The sequence below is a fragment of the Sus scrofa genome, chromosome 3 (assembly GCF_000003025.6).
Source record: "Sus scrofa isolate TJ Tabasco breed Duroc chromosome 3, Sscrofa11.1, whole genome shotgun sequence".
Lineage (NCBI taxonomy): Eukaryota > Metazoa > Chordata > Mammalia > Artiodactyla > Suidae > Sus > Sus scrofa.
Window position 1 is genome coordinate 15,969,187 of NC_010445.4, and position 19,517 is coordinate 15,988,703.

Sequence of the window (19,517 nt, forward strand, 5' to 3'; positions counted from 1 at the left end):
GTCGGGTTCCTTACGGCTGAGCCACCATGGGAACTCCCTGGGTCTTTGCTTTTTAGACAAAGGAATTGCTGGTAAAGTTTGAGAGATTAGGGACTGAAGAAAGATTGAAAAAGAGACTTCTCCCTGCCAAGCAGAAGGAGACCTGCCACATTGATAGAGTGTCTTAGAGTCCTCCAAAAACGGAGTCTCTACAGCGTGACATTCTGCAGAGATCTGACAGCCAAGAACACCCGAGGGCTTGGCGGGGGGTGGAGGGGGTCCGGCAGGTAGAAGACCTCCAGAAACCCCACAGTGGGCACCACACTTACGCAAGGCTGAAACAAAACTGAAACTGTGCAGACAAAAAGACTGGCAGAGAAGACCCTCAAATGTTAGGAAATGAGATTACACACGACAAGGCCCCTGGAGTCGGCCAGACTTGGATTTCAATCTCAGCTCTGCCACTGACCGGCTGCGCTGCCTCGGGCAGGTTGTCAAACGTCTCCAAACCTCAGTTTTCATCTCTGCAGAAGGAAAGAGCGCATCCTTCAGAGAGCTGTTGTGAAAACGACATTACGTAATATGGGCAATTACACAGCAGAGTGCCTCGTACTTAAAATAATGCGCAAAAATTGGAAACCATTGACTGTTGTGGTTTCTAAGTGGTGAGACGATGGGTAACTTATTCCTCTTATTTTCTTGCATCAGGCTCGCTTTGTACAATGAACGTGCATTACATAGGCTGAATCACAGCTCAACCCTGCGACATCTCGGCTGATTCAATGAGGCTCCTCACAGGGGTCTCCAGACCAGCCGAGTGCAAACCATGCTTCTGCTGGAGGAACCTCTGCAATGGGACCAGCGGGATAACAGGAACCAGAGGACCAGACAGGAAGATCACTGCAGTCACCTGCCTTGTCGCCCTCTCGTTAAGCGACCAAAGACCCTGAAAGAACACCGAGCATCATTAGGTGCAAGGAGCCAGAAAACACTGAGATGCTCTTTCAAGCAATCGGCTTGATGATGCTCTAAGTTATATTCCTTTCCTGCAAATGTCACATGAGGGGCAGAATGTTCCTCTTGTCTAAGACATGGGACAAACCATGGAGGCCAGACAAGAGGCTCGAGCCGTCGAAGGCAGCTTCTCTGGAGTCCTGTCATGCTCCCAGCCTCCCCGCTCCTGGTGGGCACAGAGGCTCAGGCACCTAAGCTGGGCAGGAGGCAAAGGAGCCAAAGCCTTTAAAACTACAGCGACTTCAAACAGGAAAGAGGCAAGTGCAGATGGACCACCTTTTCGGTTGGCTCTTCAATAGGTGGACTACGTTTGTTCCCAAGAGTGTAAACCAATAGCTCATGGAGTTTAGAACTGACAATGACCTAAGCCTTGATTCTCATGTGAACTTCCATTGACTGACATACGCAAGGTCGGCGAGAACGCAGGGAGTGATCTTGGTCAACTCAAACAGCAGAGCCAGGACGAGATGCCAAAGCTCCTAATTCCCTGCCAGGGGTGCTTTCTCTAAAGACGGATTTTGTTTTGCCTCAAATTGCTGTACTGGCTCCGGAGAGGGTCAGCTTCCTGGAGGTGCTGACTCCCAAGGGCCGAGGTGCAAACTGGAAGAAGGCAGATCTTGGATGCAAGTTGGGTCGGAATTAGAAGCAAAGCCTCGCCACCTGTCTCGTCCTGGGGCTGCACTTGCAGACCCCCAGCAAATGCCAGCAGGGCTTAGAGGACACGGAGCCAACCTCCACTCACTGGTCCCGCGGCTCCAGTAGTAGAACTGGTGATTAGCATGAGAACACTGACTCTCTCCCTAGCCTGGTCATTATCTGTGAATGGGGACAACAGATGAGCCCCTCACAATACCATGGCAATGATCAGAAAACAGCCTGACTGCCAGGCTCTGGAACAACCATGTCTCTACATAGGTCCTTGCTGGCAGGTGCTATCCAGGTGCCTGGACCATGGTATGGTCCGTCCTTGGAAAGTTATCACCTCCGTCACGGATAACCTAACACATTTTCAGAGCCCACACCAGGGGGTTAAATAAGAGGAGCATAAAAATTTAGCCGAACGTTATTCATTATCTTTTAAAGCTTTGCGATACAATTCACATACCACACTATTCACCCAGGAAAAGTGTCCAACTCAATGGTGTTTAATAGATTCACATAATTTTACAGTCCTCACCACAACCTAACTTTAGAGCATTTTTATCAACCCCCCCCAAAAGAAATTCCTTGTCCCTTAGCTGTCGTCTCCTGCCCTAGGCAGCCGCTAATCTTCTGTCTCCATTGATTGCCCACCTTGGACATTTCATAGAAATGGACTCACAAGAGTTCCCATCATGGCTCAGCGGAAACGAATCTGCCTGGCATCCATGAGTACGCGGGTGCGATTCCTGGCCTTGCTCAGTGGGTTAAGGATCGGTGTTGCTGTGAGCTGTGGTGTAGGTCACAGATGCAGCTTGGATCCCATGTTGCTGTGGCTGTGGGGTAGGGCAGCAACTACAGCTCCGATTTGACCTCTAGCCTGAGAACCTCCATATGCCATGGGTGTGGCCCTAAAAAAGACAAAAAAAAAAAAAAAGAAAAGAAAAGAAAAGAAAAGAAATGGGCTCACAATATGTGGTCCTTTGTAACTGTCCTCTTTCACTTAGCAGAAATGTTTTCAAGGTTCGCTTATGCTCTGGATTAATTCTTCTTCTCATGGTTCTTACAGCCTCTTCTCTAGATCCTGCAGGGCTTTCTGGGCCAAAAGCCTCAAACATTTTGATTACTGTTGGAAATCGGAATGAAAAGAAAGTCTATATATCCAAACTCGTTGTGTGCTGATGGAGGTGGCATTGCATAATTTCTAGGATGAGGTGAATCAATTTGTATATCTAGACCAACAGCCACTAGATATTCTGGCTTCAGACATGCTTAACTGTGTTTTGCGGGTGTCATTTTCTGGTCCTATATAAATCTAGGGCTTATTGCAGGAAATAATTATCCTCCAAATCACAGAGCCATGGAATTTGGGAAAACTCCCCATCTCAACAGAGGAATGTTCCTTTCTTTTTTTTTTTTTTTTTTTTTTTTTTTTGCCTTTTCTAGGGCATATGGAGATTCCCAGGCTGGGGTCCAATTAGAGCTGTAGCTGCCGGCCTACACCACAGCCAAAGCCACGCAGGAGCAGAGCCGTGTCTGTGATCTACACCACAGCTCACGGCAACGCTGGATCCTTAACCCCCTGAGTGAGGCCAGGGATCAAACCTGCAACCTCATGGTTCCTAGTCGGATTCATTAACCACTGAGCCACAATGGGAACTCCAAATGTTCCCTTTTTTAAAAATTCAGTGAATTTTATTATATTGAGAGTTGTATGACCAGCGTCACAACGTAATCTTAGAATATCTCTGTCCCAAGGCCCCAGTCCATCCCTCCCCCTCAACCTGTCCCCTTTGGTAACCGTAAGTTTTTCAAAGTCGTGAGTCTGTTGCTTCAACAGATGAATTTCCATGCATCTCAGGGATGCACCACACTGCCCTCTGCTGAGCCGTGTGTCCGGAAGACTGAACATCACAAGCCTATGAAGAGACGACAGAGGGCCAAGGGACCTGTTCCTGACAGACGCACCTTTCCTTGTTCATTATTCAAAAATGGGACAGTGATCCTTGTCCCCCAGAACATCCTTGACCAGAGGAGAAGGTTTTTTTCAATCACATGCTGGGACTTCTGCTCAACAGAAACTCCCCAACCTCAGGGATTCACTGGACCTGGACACTGCCCAGAACACCTGCTCTGGTGCCGTGTCAAGGGCAACCCACAGGGAGAGGGTAAAATGTGAAAGCAGCATATGAACCCTTAGAGCCAAGAGAACCCGAGAGTCCACAGTCCCACATCTCAAACTATGTGTAACAAATCACCAAAAACAAAACAAAACAAAACAAAAAAACCCTATATGGCTCAGTGGTTAACGAATCCGACTAGGAACCATGAGGTTGCGGGTTCGATCCCTGCCCTTGCTCAGTGGGTTAAGGATCCGGCATTGTTGTGAGCTGTGATGTAGTTTGCAGACGCAGCTCGGATCCCACGTTGCTGTGGCTCTGGCATAGACTGGCGGCTACAGCTCTGATGAGATCCCTAGCCTGGGAACCTCCATATGCCATGGGAGCAGGCCAAGAAATGGCAAAAAGACAAAACAAACAAACAAAAAAACCCTATATGGCTTAAAACAATATTAGTAATTTATTATCTCAAAGTTGCCATGTCAGGAGCAACTCAGTGGGTTGGTCTGGTTCTGGGTCTGGGCCTCTCTCCTCTCTCTCTGTTTCCTTTTTGTCTTTTTAGGGTTGCACCTGCGGCATATGCAAGTTCCCAGGCTAGGGGTCGAACCAGCCACAGCAACACCAGATCTGAGCCACATCTGCAACCTAACCCACAGTTTGTGGCAACGCTGGATCTTTAACCCACTGAGTGAGGCCAGGGATCAAACCTACATCCTCACAGAGACGACATCGGGTCCTTAACCCACTCAGCCACAACAGGAACTCCCCTGACTATTGTTTGTTTCTTCATCGTACTTAGGGCCTCAAGATTCATTTGAGTTATATGTTTATCAGTGACTGACATGTATTTTCCTGCTGTAGAAGGAAAAACCTTATAACCGGGGCGGGGGGGGGTGTCAGAATACTACACTCTCCTTGCTGAATTGCACTTAAATACAGTGACGGGAGATGCTCGACTTTGAAAGCTTCAGAATATTTTGTGAATAAAATCTGAAAATAAAGGTATAATTTTTTAAATATCTGAGCCCTTTGACGTATTTTCCAAACTGTGACATCCTCCCCACCTATTACGTATATGTGTGCGTGTGCGCACATAAATTATGTAATACCTGTTATACATAGTTATAATTCAGACACATTATCGTCTTATTAACTATTAGACACACTCGAAACTTTAAAATATATTCCCCCATTCTCACTCCACAAAGCAAATACTTTCAGCATTTTCACATGATGCATATTTATCCTACTATCTCTTGATTGTTTTAGGGTTTTGTCAGGTTTTTTTGTTGTTGTTGTTTTGTCTTTTTAGGGCTGCACCCATGGCATATAGAGATTCCCAGGCTAGGGGTCTAATTGGAGCTGCAGCTGCCGGCCTACAACACAGCCACAGCCACAGCCACACGGGATCCGAGCCACCCCTTCGACCTACACCACAGCTCACGGCAACGCCAGATCCTTAACCCACCGAGCGCAGTCAGGGATTGAACCTGCAACCTCATGGTTCCTAGTCAGATTCATTTCTGCTGTGCCACAACAGGAACTCCTCTTAATTGTTTTAAATATTAACTTAATTTTGAAGTTGGGGATTTAACTTCCTTATAAACCTTCCCTCGTGTTGTTATAATTTGATCAATATTCAGGACTTCTATAAGTGTTATTCGGGGCTGAGTGGTTTACTCTGGAAGCAGTTTCTCTTACACAGCATCACCTTGGATTAATCACGATTGTCTCATTATTTCCTCTGCTTTTCTCCACCTATTGGTAATGGTACACAAACGTATAACTCTGGCGGTGAGATATTCCCAGTGCAGGTGGAAGCCAAAGACGGGGATGCTATACCATTCACTGTGTTCCTTTGTACTGAACCCCCTATTTTCACTGCAGTACCCTGGCCCAGGGCCCCCGAGTCCAGATTCCACTTAGATCAAGCTTCTCAAAGAGGAGCCCTGCAAGCTTCTGCTAAGGTGGACAGAGTCACCGTGGCTACAAGGTTTTGTTTGGGGGTATTTATTTATTTACGTCGTTTTAGGAGCACACCCGTGGCATATGGAGGTCTCCAAGCTGTAGCTGCTGGCCTATGCCACAGCCACAGCCACCAGGATCCTTAACCCACTGAGTGAATCCAGAGACCGAACCTGCATCCTCATGGATGCTAGTCAGGTTCATTTCGGGTTCACAACGTGAACTCCGTTTTCTTGTTTTTTTTTTTTTTTGATAAGTATGATTTTGTTTTATTTTTAAAGTTTTATTTATTTATTTATTTATTTATTTATTTATTTATTTATTTATTTAAAGTCTAGTTGATTTACGACGTTGTGAGAATTTCTGCTGGCACCAAAGTGACTCCGTTATTCATGGATGGACACGAATCCATCTCCCTTCAGGTTCTCTTCCCACAGATTCCATCCACAGCTCCAAGCTGGAGGAAAGACATGCACATCAACTTCTCATAGACTTTCCACCAACCTCCTATTTCTGTTTTTTTTTTTTTTTCTTTTTGGCCGTGCCTGTGGGGTGCAGAAGTTCCTGGGCCAGGGATCAAACCCACAACATGGCAATGACAACGCTGGGTCCTTAACCACTAGGTCACCAGGGAACTTCCTAACCCTCCTCATTTGAACCGGAGCTGTATCCCCACTTTCAGAGATACCTGCGGTCTCCTGGAGTTCAGACAGGCAACTCCCTGCCACATGCAGCCTTTCCCCTCTGAGTTTCTGTTTTCTTCAGTTTGCTAAGTTCTCTTCCATTTGCTCTCCTTATTTTCAGCTTCCCGTACTTGGTTTCTATCACGACGTCCCTGGAAAACCCATGCATCGAGGACCAGTAACCTTCTCCAAGTCTGCGTCCCAATCGATGATAGGAAGCAGTCACGGTCTTCTCCGCGGCACCCGGCTGCGAATCCCCAGCCCCGTCTCAGCCCCCTGCCTTGCTGGGAGGGTCTCGGAGGGCCGATGGCCGGAGCCGAGGATGTGCTGGAACTACTGGTGCTTGACCCGAGCTGTCCCTCGAGGTGGCCATGTGTTTGTTGGTTTATTAATGGCTCCTGCAGTATGGCACCAAAACCTATTTTTCATCCTTTGTGTCACTCCTCCTATTTCCAAGAGTTCTAGAAACAAATCTAATCACCCACAGAGCGGATGAAGGAGGGAGAACAGGGGACAGTAGGCAGAGGGGCTGTTGTCCCACTGTGTCCTGACTCTCCATTAGGGAGCTCCCTACCCCTCACGCACATGACTGTGTGCCCAGTGGGGAGACCCCCGTGCTGGGGTGAACCCCTTGGGAGGCCACGATTGAGGCCTGGGCTGAGACCTTCAGCCACATAAAGCTAAAGATGTTTTATTTTTATTTATTTATTTATTTATTTATTTATTTATTTATTTATTTATTTTTAGGGCCGAATCTGAGGCATATGTAGGTTCCCGGGCTAGGGGTCCAATCGGAGCTACAGCTGCCAGTCTACACCACAGCCACAGCAACTAGGATCCGAGCCGCATCTGGGACCTACACCACAGCTCACGGCAACATTGGATCCTTAACCCACTGAGCAAGGCCGGGGATTAAACCCACAACCTCATGGTTCCTAGTCGGATTCGTTTTCACTGTGCAATGATGGGAACTCCTGTTTTTATTTATTTATTACAATTTTTTTTAATGGCCCCTACCTGCGGCATATGGAAGTTCCCAGGCCAGGGACTGAATCCCTGAGCTGCTGCTATGACCTATACCACGCTACGGCAACGCCAGATCCTTTAACCCACTGCATCGGGCCAGGGATTGAGCCCAGGCCTCCGCAGGGACACAAGCCTCTGCAATTGGCTTCTTAACCCATGGAGCCACAGCAGGAGCGCCAAAGGTTAAGGTTATGACGGCAATCGGATGGCTCTGCTGGACTCGATGGGTCATAACTCTGCCGTGTCTCCGATCTTCTTACCCGCTCCCGGATAAGTCCATTCTCATGATGAAATATTACTCCACAAGCCCAGCTGGCAGATGGATGAGGAAACTCACAAGACTGACGCCAGTGAGTCCTTTGAAGTGGCTCCAAACACAGGCTTTGTAAAAATGGATGTTGTCGCTGTTTCAAGGTTTCAAGGTTGGCAGCATGATTTTCTTTTGTAACATCGGTCCTCACTGGGTACCAGGGATTCCTTTGGCTCTGTCCGCAAACGAATTTCTTGCTTCCTCCCCGGACAGCACCCGACGCTCCCCTTTCCCTCCACCTCTTCCCACACACACGTGGAGCATGCGGGGTCTCGGCCCATAGCTCTGAAAGCCGGGGTGACACCAGTCACTCCAGGCCACCCCTGTATGGAAATTCAGGTGAAGGGTTCACAAAAGGTACCTGGCAGGAGAAAATGGGTTATAAAGGGGGTGGGGGCTGAGAATAAGAAGGGCCAGTGTCCACTGAGCTTTGGTCCCTCCGGGACGTTAAGAAATGCCAGCCTTTTTAGGGCTGCACCCATGGCAGGTGGAGGTTCCCAGGCTAGGGGTCGAATTGGAGCTGTAGTTGCCAGCCTACACCACAGCCACAGCCACGCAGGATCCGAGCTGCATCTGCGACCTACACCACAGCTCACGGCAACACCGGATCCTTAACCCATGGAGGGAGGCCAGGGATCGAACCCATGTTCTCATGGATACTGGTCAGGTTTGTTAACTCCCCAGCCTTCTTTAATCACCAGGTGCCAGCCTTTGCTGACTGCTGAGTAGAGAGACCCTAGAAGGTTCCCAGGGGTGAAAATCAGCAAAAATAACCATGCTGGGGCTCATCCTGCTCCCAGCATGCCTTCTAGAGGTTTTCCTGGGAAGCAGGTGTGACAACGGCAAATGTGGAAAAACGGAAGGGGTTCTGCACCCCCTCCTTCACCTCACTTTAGGCAAGTGCTTGTCCAAAAGTTTTCCAGGCTCCCCTTATACCCTATTCTCCTCCCATGACTAGATCCAGAATTCTCAGGGCAACTCTGTCCCAGACAGCGCCTCGGTCCCACACCCCAAGATATACCATGGTCCCCAGATCCAAGGACATACCAGGAAATGACAAAAGTGATAGTAAATCATTACCCAGGATCACCATAAATTTTTTTTTTTTTTTTGACTTAAGACCACACACGAGGCATATGGAGTTCCCAGGCCAGGGACTGAATCTGAGCCATAGTTGTGACCTGCACAGCAGCTGCAGCAAGGCCGGATCCTTTAGCCCACTGTGCTGGTCTGAGAATTGAACCCGCACCTCTGCAGCAATCCAAGTTGCTGCAGTCAGAGTCTGAACCCACAGCGCCACAGCAGGAACTCCACCATGAATTCTTTTTTGCGAGAAAAATAAGTTTATGACTAATCGATGGGAATGTGGAAGGAAAAAGAAGCCAAGCTTCATACCATTAATCTAAGAAAAACCACAAGGACAGCAGGCGGCTGCATGACAAGGGTATGGAGGTGAGATTCTACAAAACACCAGGAACCAATGAAAATCTCTCACTGATGGAACAAAAGGCTAAATCCTAAAGTCAGTAGAATTCAAATATCACTTGCTCAGTCTTACCTGCTCAATGGCACTAGAGAAGTGGACCAAAAATAAGTAAGAATCTGAAATAAATTTTAAAAAACCCAGAGACGTTATGGATATGTATCAAACCTCACTTTTTTTTTTTTTTTGCTTTTTAGGGGCACATCCATGGCATATGGAGGTTCCCAGGCTAGGGGCCAAATCGGAGCTGTAGCTGCCAGCCTACACCCACAGCTTATGGCAATGCCGGATCCTTAACCCACTGAGCAAGGCCAGGAATCGAACCCGCAACCTCATGGTTCCTAGTCAGATTCATTTCCACTGCGCCACAATGGGAACTCCATACTTCACCTTTGATAACAGAAAATCCATCTTCTCAAGCACATGTGGTATATCTACCTGAAACGGTCACATATTAGGTAACAAAGAAAATGTCACTAAATAACAATAAACTTCACATGGAAAAACAAGCATTCAATAATAACCAGAAAGCCACCACAAAATGAAAACGGAAAGGCACCTTAATCCTATCGGATATTAAAATAGAGTAGAAAGAAGTTCCCTGGTGGCCTAGAGGTTAAGGATCCAGCAATGTGGCTGCAGTGGCTCAGATCACTGCTGTGGCAAAGGTTCAACCCCTGGCCTATCCCTAATGTCTGTTTTATCCTCTCCATCCCCCACTGGCACTGTCCCAGCTCAGTCCACTTGCCACGGGCACGGCCAAAAAAAAAAAAAAAAAATACTAGAAAGCTTTGATAAATAAAATAGTGGAGTGTTCGGACATGGACAGATAAATAGACCAGTGGAAAAGAATAGAATATCAAAAAATAAATACAAGTACATGAAGAATTTTTTTTTTTTTTCACTTTAGGCCACCACACAGCATATGGAATTCCCAGACCAGGGATCAGATCAGAGCCGAAGTTGTGAAATATGCCACAGCTGAGGTAATGCCAGATTCTTTAACCCCCTGTGCAGGGCCAAGGATCAAACGTGTATGCTAGACTGCAGAGACGCTGCCGATTCTGTTGTGCCAAAGTGAGAACTCCCACGTGGAATTTTAATGCATGATAAAGGTGACACCTCAAATCACTAGGGCAAAGTGGGAATTTTTCTTGAGTCTTTTTTATGCAGAAGCAAACTGTCCTGCCCCTCACACACCCAGATATTATAAATGCCTGCATCAATACTTCCAAAACAAGTGTCAGCGTCTTATAAGAAAAACACAACAACATAAACTCTAGAAAGCAAAAGGCAGAGGACTAGGAGAGTGGATGAGATGAAAGAGATATTTAACAACATTCCCAAGTAAGAATAAAAAATGGGCTGGCTCGGCTGGCTTTTTTGCAGAAATTGAGGAGCTGATCTTAAAACTCTCATGAAAATTCAAAAGGACCCAGGCACTGGAGGAGTTAAACTCTTGACTTCAAAACTCATTATAGGAATTGCCATTGTGGCTCAGCAGAAACAAACCTGATTAGGATCCATGAAGATGTGGGTTCAATGCCTGGCCTCGCTCAGTGGATTAAGGAGCTGTGAGCTGTGGTGTAGGTTGCAGACATGGCTCGGGTCTGGCGTTGCTGTGGCTGTGGTGGTGTAGGCCAGCAGCTGTAGCTCTGATTAGCCCCCTAGCCTGGGAACCTCCATATGCCGTGGGTGCGGCCCTAAAAAGACAAAAAGACAAAGAAAAAAAAAGAAACATCATATGATGTCTGTCTTTCGTTTTCAACATCCACGTAGACTTGTACTTGAATGTTCACAGCAGCATGATTCTTAATAGTCAAAAAGTGGAAGAAACCCACATGTCTCTCAACTGGTGAATGGACAAACACAACACGGCATATCTGTGGAGTGGAAGAACTGTTTGGTAATAAAAGAGAATCAAGCACTGATACACCTGCTACAACACACACACACAAAAAAAAAAAACCCTCAAAAACCTGCTCAGTGAAAAGAAGCCAAACGCATAAAGAACACATATTGTATAGTTCCAGGTACACGGACTGTGCAGAAAGGGCAAGACCCTAGAGACGGAAAGTAAATGGGTGGGAGCCTATGACAGTGAGAACGCGGCGTGAGTGTAAACAGGCAGGAGGCTTCCTTGGACGTGATGAGAATGGTCTCAAATTAGATCGTGACAACGTTCTCACTACTCTGTGAATACGCTAACAATCATTTAATGGTACATTTTAAACAGGTGGATTTTATGTTATGCCAATTACTTTTCAATAAAGTTATTTTTAAAAAGTGGGCAGGCTTTTAAGACTGCAAAAGCAGGCAGTCCCTTGTGGCACAGAGGGTTAAAGATCCGGCATGATCACTGCAGCAGCTTGGGTCGCTGTTAAGGCACAAGTTCGATCCCTGGCCCAGGAACTTCCAAATGCTACAGGCATGCCTCCCCCCCACACACAAAAAAACCTACAAAACAAGCTAAAGGGCCCAGCACCAGTAGCCCTTATTCTTTAATAGATTCTTGTTAAAAATAATGCATCATCTATGTTCTTAATGGGTCACAAAATTGTGGGGAAATCATGCACATTAACAACTTGGAGTTAAAAAGTGATTCAGGGAGTTCCCGCTGTGGCCCAGCAGAAACAAATCTGACTTGTATCCATGAGTATGTGGGTTCCATCCCTGGCCTCGCTCAGTGGGTTGGGGATCCAGCATTGCCATGAACAGGGGTGTAGGTCATAGAGGCAGCTCAGATCCCGAGTTGCTGTGGCTGTGGTGTAGACCGGTGGCTGTAGCTCCGATTCAGTCCCTAGCATGGGAACCTCCATATGCCGTGAATGCAGCCCTGAAGAGCAGTAACAACAGCAAGAAAAGAAGGTGATTCAGAAGAGTGAACTCTGAATATGGAGATGCATTAGTCATGAATTCGGTGCCGCTTAAAATGTGGCTCAGGGACCAGCAGCATCAGCTTACCTGTAACAATGCAAATGTGGGGGTCCCACCGTCAAATCAGAAACTTGGGGGGTGGGGGTGGGGGGTGATCCTGATACCTGCTCAAGTTTCAATGCCTTACTCAATTCTTTCACTTATAAAATATAAAATCTTTTTTTTTTTTTTTGTCTTTTTGTCTTTTTAGGGCCGCCCCAAGGCATATGGAGGCTCCCAGGCTAGGAGTCTAATCGGAGCTATAGCCACCAGCCTATGCCAGATCCGAGCCACTGTCTGCGACCTACAACTACAGCTCACGGCAACACCAGATCCTTAACCCACTTAAGCAAGACCAGGGATCGAACCTGCAACCTCATGGTTCCTAGTCGGATTCGTTTCCGCCGTGCCATGATGGGAACTCCTATAAAATCTATTTTTAAAAATTCTAAAAAAAAATCTTTGTGTAGGTATAACAATAAGAATTCTAAGTATCACAGACATAGAAAACAAACTTATGGTTGCCACAGGGGAAAGGGGGGAGAGAGGGAGAGAAATTAGGAGTTTGGGATTAGAATATACATACAATAAATAAAACAGAAGCCAACAAGGACCTACTGTGTAGCACAGGGAACTGCACTCAGTATCCTGTCATAACCTCAAATGGAAAATAACCCATACATATAAAACTAAATCACTGTTTTACACCTGAAACTAACATGACATGGTAAATCAATTATATTTCAATAAAACCTGAAGAAAAAAAAAACCTAAAAAAAATCATGGGCAAAGTAAAAAGTAATTTAAAAATTTTCTTAAGAATTCTGTCTTTATTTTTTAATGATTTTTATTTTTTCCATTATAGTTGGTTTGCAGTGTTCTGTCAATTTGCTACTGTACAGCAAAGCGACCCAGTCACTCACACACACACACACACACACACATATATATACATATTCTTTTTCTTACATTATCCTCCATCATGTTCCATCACAAGTGACTAGACACAGTTTCCTGTGCTATATAGCAGGATCTCATTGCTTATCCACTCCAAATGCAATAGTTTGCTTTTTTTTTTTAAGACTTCTAAGTCTTAAGAAAGCATCATGTAGCAGTTCTCATGTGGTGCAGGGGCTAAGGATCTGGAATCACTGCAGGGGCTTGGGTGGCTTCTGTGGCCTGGATTCTTGCCCAGGAACTTCCACATGGCATAGGTGTGGCCAAAAAAAAAAAAAAAAAAAAAAAAAGCATCATGTCATCATTTCATTAATGCTACCTGAATAGATGGTGGCTCTGACCATCAAAGAAGTCTTGGGTGGATGAAATTCACAGGCAGGATATTGCTGTTGGCACACACGAGGGACAGGGCAGAGCAGCGGACCAGCCACCACGGAGCAGCTACTCCGCAGACCAACCTTGAGATTGTAGCTGGATCTGTGCCTCCTTCCCCTTTGCCCGCTGTCCTTCACTCTGGCTTTGAGACTTCTCTGGGGACCCTGGCAGAAGAACTCCCCCCATCTCTGCTTTTAAATTCCCACCCAACCCACACATTCTCTCGTATTTCCTTACTCTCATTGCAGAGGGAGTCAGGAGACAAAAAAGGGAAATGTGGGTTCAGTCTGATTTCGTAAACAAGAACACCTGATACTTTTCAAAGGATACATGGTTTTGATGCTAAACATAGAAAAGTGGAAAATAAAACACTAGAACCCTGATATCAAAATCTGCAAAAACAAACAACAGAAGAAAGGAAAACGCTACCCAAACCTCACTGATGAATATAAAGTAGAAATAACAGCAAACCAAATCTAACCATAAATTAAAGAGTCATGGCCAATCAGAGGTTATCCTAGGACTTTAAGACAGTTGAATACTGGAGTTCCCTTTGTGGCTCAGCAGTTAACAAACCCTACTAGGATCCACGAGGATGAGGGTTCAATCTGTGGCCTCATGCAATGGGTTAAGGATCCGGTGCTGCTGTGAGCTGTGGTGTAGGTTGCAGATGTGGCTCGGATCTGGCATTGCTGTGGCTGTGGTGTAGGCCAGCAGCTGTAGCTCCAATTCGACTCCTACCCTGGGAACTTCCATATGCTGCAGGTGTGGCCCTAAAAAGCAAAAAAGAAAAAAAAATGTAAAAAGGACAGTTGAATACTAAGATGTATAATATTAGGAAATTATATAAAAATTAGGTCCAATAATAAAAATCAGAATTTCAAAGACCTATGCTATTTAATACCTGTTCTTGATAAAATACCATAATGAGAACTAAAAGGATTCTTCTTTAGCAGGACAAAGAGTTTGCCTCTTAATTCAACAGCCAACAGTATAATATACAGTATAAGAAATTTTGACTGTGACAGCCCTATAAAATTAAGAACATAAGGATGCCATCAAGTATGACCACTACTCTGCAGTTTCATGCAAGTTCTGACTGATGTAGAAAGATCCGAAACAGATACAAAATGTTTAACCTTAGTGAAAATCATCATATATTATCAATGGGAACATTAAATTATAAAAATTGAATATTAAATGTAATACCATAAGTAATAACAACAAGAAATTAAATATTAAGTTATAATAAAAATCCAGTTGTGTCCAAAAACACTCTGAAATAAATAAGAAACTTCAATAAAGGGGGAGGGGCTTTAAAAATCAACAGTTTTTCCACTTCAAACAAATAGAGCATGGGGAGAGAAGCTATTCAAAACAACAGGAAAACTTCTAAAACAAACCCCACAAGAATTTTTAAGAGCTGTTTAACAGCATTGAGATTGAATATATTTTTTGATGTGGAATTGTATTTCAAGGTTTCGTTTTTACTGGAAATTGTGTTAGTCAGACTCTTTAAAAAGTCAAGTACGAGCCTACGAGGCTAACCCCACCCCCAATTCCCTGACACATGGCTTTTCGGTTTTAGGCATTTTTACGGAGCTCTTCCTCTGGAAGAGGAGGACTTGGCCTCTTTCAGGCCCCAGCCTCTAATCCCAGCCCATCCGCCGTGTCTACAACGCGAACGTACTTGGAGGTAAATCACTCTCGACCCGTTCACACAGATAGTCCCTGTCATAGCTTATGAGTCCTTTTCCTTTGAAAAACATCTTCTGTCTCCCCTGGAGTTAATAAATGTGTTGGTTTTCTCATAGCATTTTTTTTTTTAAATAGACTTCACTTCTTCGGGGAATTTTGGGCTTGTAGAAAAATTGAATGGAAAACATACACTTCCCAGAGTTCCCGTCATGGCTCAGCAGAAGTAAAGCTGACTATCATCCATGAGGATGCGGGTTCGATCCTTGACCTCGCTTAGTGGGTTAAGGATCCGGTGTTGCCATGAGCGGTGGTGTGGGTCACAGAGGCAGCTCAGATCCCGCGTGGCTGTGGCTGTGGTGTAGGCCGGCAGATACAGCTCGGATTTGAACCCTAGCCTGGGAACCTCTATATGCTGCAGGTGCAGCCCTAAAAAGACCACAAAAAGAAAAGAAAAAAGAAAGTATACACTTCCCATATATCCCCTCTCCCTCTACACACAGGGTTCCCCCTATTTTTAACATGGGGCATTACCCGAGATACATTCATTTGTCACAATGGAGGAGTCAATACTGATACATCAGTACCAACTCAAGTCCACGGTTTACATCAGAGTTCATTTGTTGTGTTACATATTCTCTGGGTTTTGCCAACTCTATTATGACATGTAGCCATCATTACGGCGTCTTATGGAACAGTTCCCTGGCCCTAAAAATCCCCTGTGCTCCCCTCATTCATTCCTCCCTCGCTCCCCTGGATCCCCCGGCAGCCACTGATTGATCTATCGTCTCACTGCATTTTGCCATGTACCCAGCAGTATTTCAAAACCACTCCCTCAGTTGTCCACAATTCCACTCCCCATATGCCAGTGCAACGGATATTTGTCAATGTCGGATTCTTGAAACACTTTCTCTCGGTGACGCCTGGCCGGCTCCCCTGAGACCCTGCTGCCCTCTGGCCGTGGTGCCAGTGTCCGTGTGGGATCCCCCGCACCACCATTCTGAGAAGTCCCTTCACCTCTCTCCTGTGTCAGATCCCTGTTTCCTGGGTCCCAGTTTTTCCTACTTCTTGTTTTTCCCCCTCATTTTGCTGGAGTGCACTCTCTGATAGCACAAAGGAAGACAGCACAAGGGCAGGGGGTCATACTTGGAGAAATCTGCATGTCTGAAAATATCTTTATTTTCCCTTCACTCTAATTGAGTACTTGTGAAACTGTGAAAAGCACAATTACTTTTTTTTTTTTTTTTTACTTTTTGTGGCCGCACCTGTAGTGCATGGACGTTCACAGGTCAGGAGTGGAAACAGAGCTGGCAGCTGCAGCCTACGCCACAGCCATGGCAACCCCAGATCTGAGCTCCATCTGCAACCTACACCAGACCCTTAACTCACGGAGTGAAGCCAAGGCTTGAACCTGCATCCTCAGAGAGACAGCATGGGGTCCTTAACCCACTGAGTCACAAGGGGAACTCCAAGCACAATTACTCTTTTACAGTGTTGTGGATGTTCTGACTGATGCAAAAAGACTTGACACGGACCCAAGATGTGTAACAGTAAAGGAAATAATATCTAGTTACCCATATTATTATATATTTAAAAAGTGCCTAAGTGTCAAAAATAAATCTTGCTACGACATTCATTCAGTGTTAGGAGTTATTATGGACTGAATTGCGCTTCCCCAAAACTCATGGGCTAAAGCCCTCACAGTAGCCCCTTGCTGCAAAGTCACTGCACTGGAGATGGAGACTTGAAGGAAGGAGGGAGGATTAAACAAAGTCATGTAAGAGTCGGGGCCCTGATCTGATAGGACTGATGTTCTTAGAAGAAGAGGAAGAAGGACCAGAGAGCTCTCTTTCCTATACAAGAGAAGGAAAGGCAGGTGAGGACACAGTATTTATTGACGGATGGATGGATGGATGGATGGATGAATGAATGGCCATGGCGTGGGTCTATTTTCATTCGTAGCTTCCGTTCTGGGAAAATTTCTGGCTCTGTTTCTCTCCTTATATGCATGCTTCTTTTTCACTGTGCTCTGTCTTTAGAATGTCCATGATTAAGATGTTGGACTACCTCAAGCGGTCCTTGAATTTTATCTTTTCCATCTCCTTTTGCTCTACTTTATGGAGGTGTCTTATATTTCAAATATTCTATTGAGTTTGTCATGTCTTGCATCATGCTTTTACTTTCCAGGTGTTCCTTTTTGTGCTGAGTGTCTTTTTTTTTTTTTTAGGTAGCATCCTGTTATGCTCTTGCTTAATGAACATATTATGCTCTCTTACTTCCCTGAGATTATTAATGATATGTTCTTTTTAAAGTTTCCTTTTTCCTGAATTGTCTGTTTCTTCCTGGATACTTGCTAGTTGCTGGTTTGCATAATAATTTTTCACATTAGAGCATTGCCTCAGCCTGATATTCTTGGTGCTCTATTCTTGCTTAGAAATTGAGGTCTAAGAAGCTGATTGGAACATGTAAATCCTCAGACTATGGCCCTGCATGGAAGATGGTCTGACTGGGCCATTTCGTTGAAAATACCCAGGTGTCAGGGTCTTTTGTTTGGTTGGGTTTTGTTTTTTGCCTTTTAGGGCCACACCTGTGACATATGGAAGTTCCCAGGTCAAATCAGAGCTACAGCTGCTGGCCTACACCACAGCCATAGCAACTCAGGATCCGAGCCACATCTGTGACCTACACCACAGTTCATCGCAACACCAGATCCCTAACCCACTGAGCGAGGCCAGGGATCGAACCTGCATCATCATGGATGCTAGTTGGATTTGTTTCTGCTGCACCACAATGGGAACTCCTGGTGGTGGGATCTTTAAGTCTCTCCCTGGGCTGGTCAGGATTTTCAGCAGAAGGTGGCCAGAATATGGGGGCTTAGTAAGGGAAGAGGGCTAGGGGTGGCTTCAGAATATAAATGATCATTTAATTTCAGTAGAGTTCACTATGTAGCTTAGTGGCCCCCATTAACCACTTATCAGATAACACACCTCTGGTCTTTAGCAGGTGGAGGAAGGAAGTCATGGGCTGTGTAGCAGGGAGGAAGTGGGGATCAAAGATCTAATTGCTTTTTGCTTTTTCTTTCCGCTTTGAAATACTTTTAGACTTACATCAAAGCTGCTAAAATAGTGTAGAGAGTTCTTATGTATGTTTCACTCAGCATCCCCCCGTGGAAAGACAGTACAATGACCAAAGCCGGGATACTGACACTAACAACAATGCTATCAACTAAACTATAGACCTTATTTGGCTTTTTTAAATACCATATTTTCTTGATTGTCATAGTTATCCAGTAATTCTTACAAATAGATAGTGTGAGTCCTCCAATTTTATTCTTCCTTTTTCAAAATTGTTTTAGCTATTCTAGTTCCTTTCGGCTTTCCATTTAAGTTTTAGAATCGACTTATCCATACAAACATTTCTTCCTGGAATTTTGTTAAGAACTGCATTAATACTTACCTGGAGTTAGTTAAACTGTAAGGTTTGGGCACATTGTCCTTCAGACTTTCAAGTTTGCTTAAGACTTCTGAAACCAACTGCAAGTTTGCAGGTTTTCCCAAACCACCCTCAGGTTCAAGAATTAGCTAGGAAGACTCCCAGAATTCAAGGAAAGCTATTATGCTCATCATAATAGAACCAGCCAAAGGAAGAAACACAAAGGGCAGAGTCTGAGGTGGGCCATCCTTTCCCTATGGAGTCACGGATAATGTTATGTTCTCTGAGCCATGATGTGCGACAGCACACATACACAAATGTCAAGTGGGTAAGTCCACTCAAGCTCTAGAATCCAGAGATTTTATGGAAGTTTCATTATGTAGGCATGAATGATTGATTCATGGTCCATGCAACTGAACTCAATCTCCAGCACTCCCCGCCACCTGGCTGCTCCTTGGATACTGGACTCCTATCACATGGTCCAAGGAGCCTGCCACAAATAACTTCAATAGTATACACTATCAGGCGTGGTCTGAAGGGACCATCATAAATAATAAAGACATAGGGGAAGTGCCAAAGGTTTAGAGGTAAGCCAGGGATAATGGCCATACCTCTCTTTGAGAGACAAAAAATTCTTTATTATACATACTAGATGAATTTGGGAGTAATCTTTACTATGTTGAGTCTTCCAAGCCATGAACATGGTATGTTGCTCCATTTATTTAGGTCCTCTTTGATTTCTTTCATCACTGTTTTGTGCTTTTTAGCATCCAAATCCTGTGCATGTTTTATTAGATTTACACCTAAAATTTTTCTTTTGGACGAGCTATTGTGTATGGTATCATGATTTCAATTTTTTCTTTTACAACATTCTTTGTTAATATATAGACATATAACCTTTCTTCCTAGCCGTGCCTGAGCAT

At 45.0% G+C, this 19,517-nt stretch overlaps 1 protein-coding gene across 1 annotated transcript in view; it reads right to left on the reverse strand.

Moving 5' to 3' along the window:
• The window catches only part of TYW1 (tRNA-yW synthesizing protein 1 homolog (S. cerevisiae)), a 191,080-nt gene continuing 171,949 nt past the window's right edge, over positions 387-19,517 (reverse strand). Inside the window, exon 16 of the mRNA XM_021086357.1 lies at positions 387-503. Within this exon, the coding sequence (XP_020942016.1) occupies positions 498-503 (6 nt within the window). The 3' untranslated portion in view covers positions 387-497. The remainder of the gene's footprint in view (positions 504-19,517) is intronic.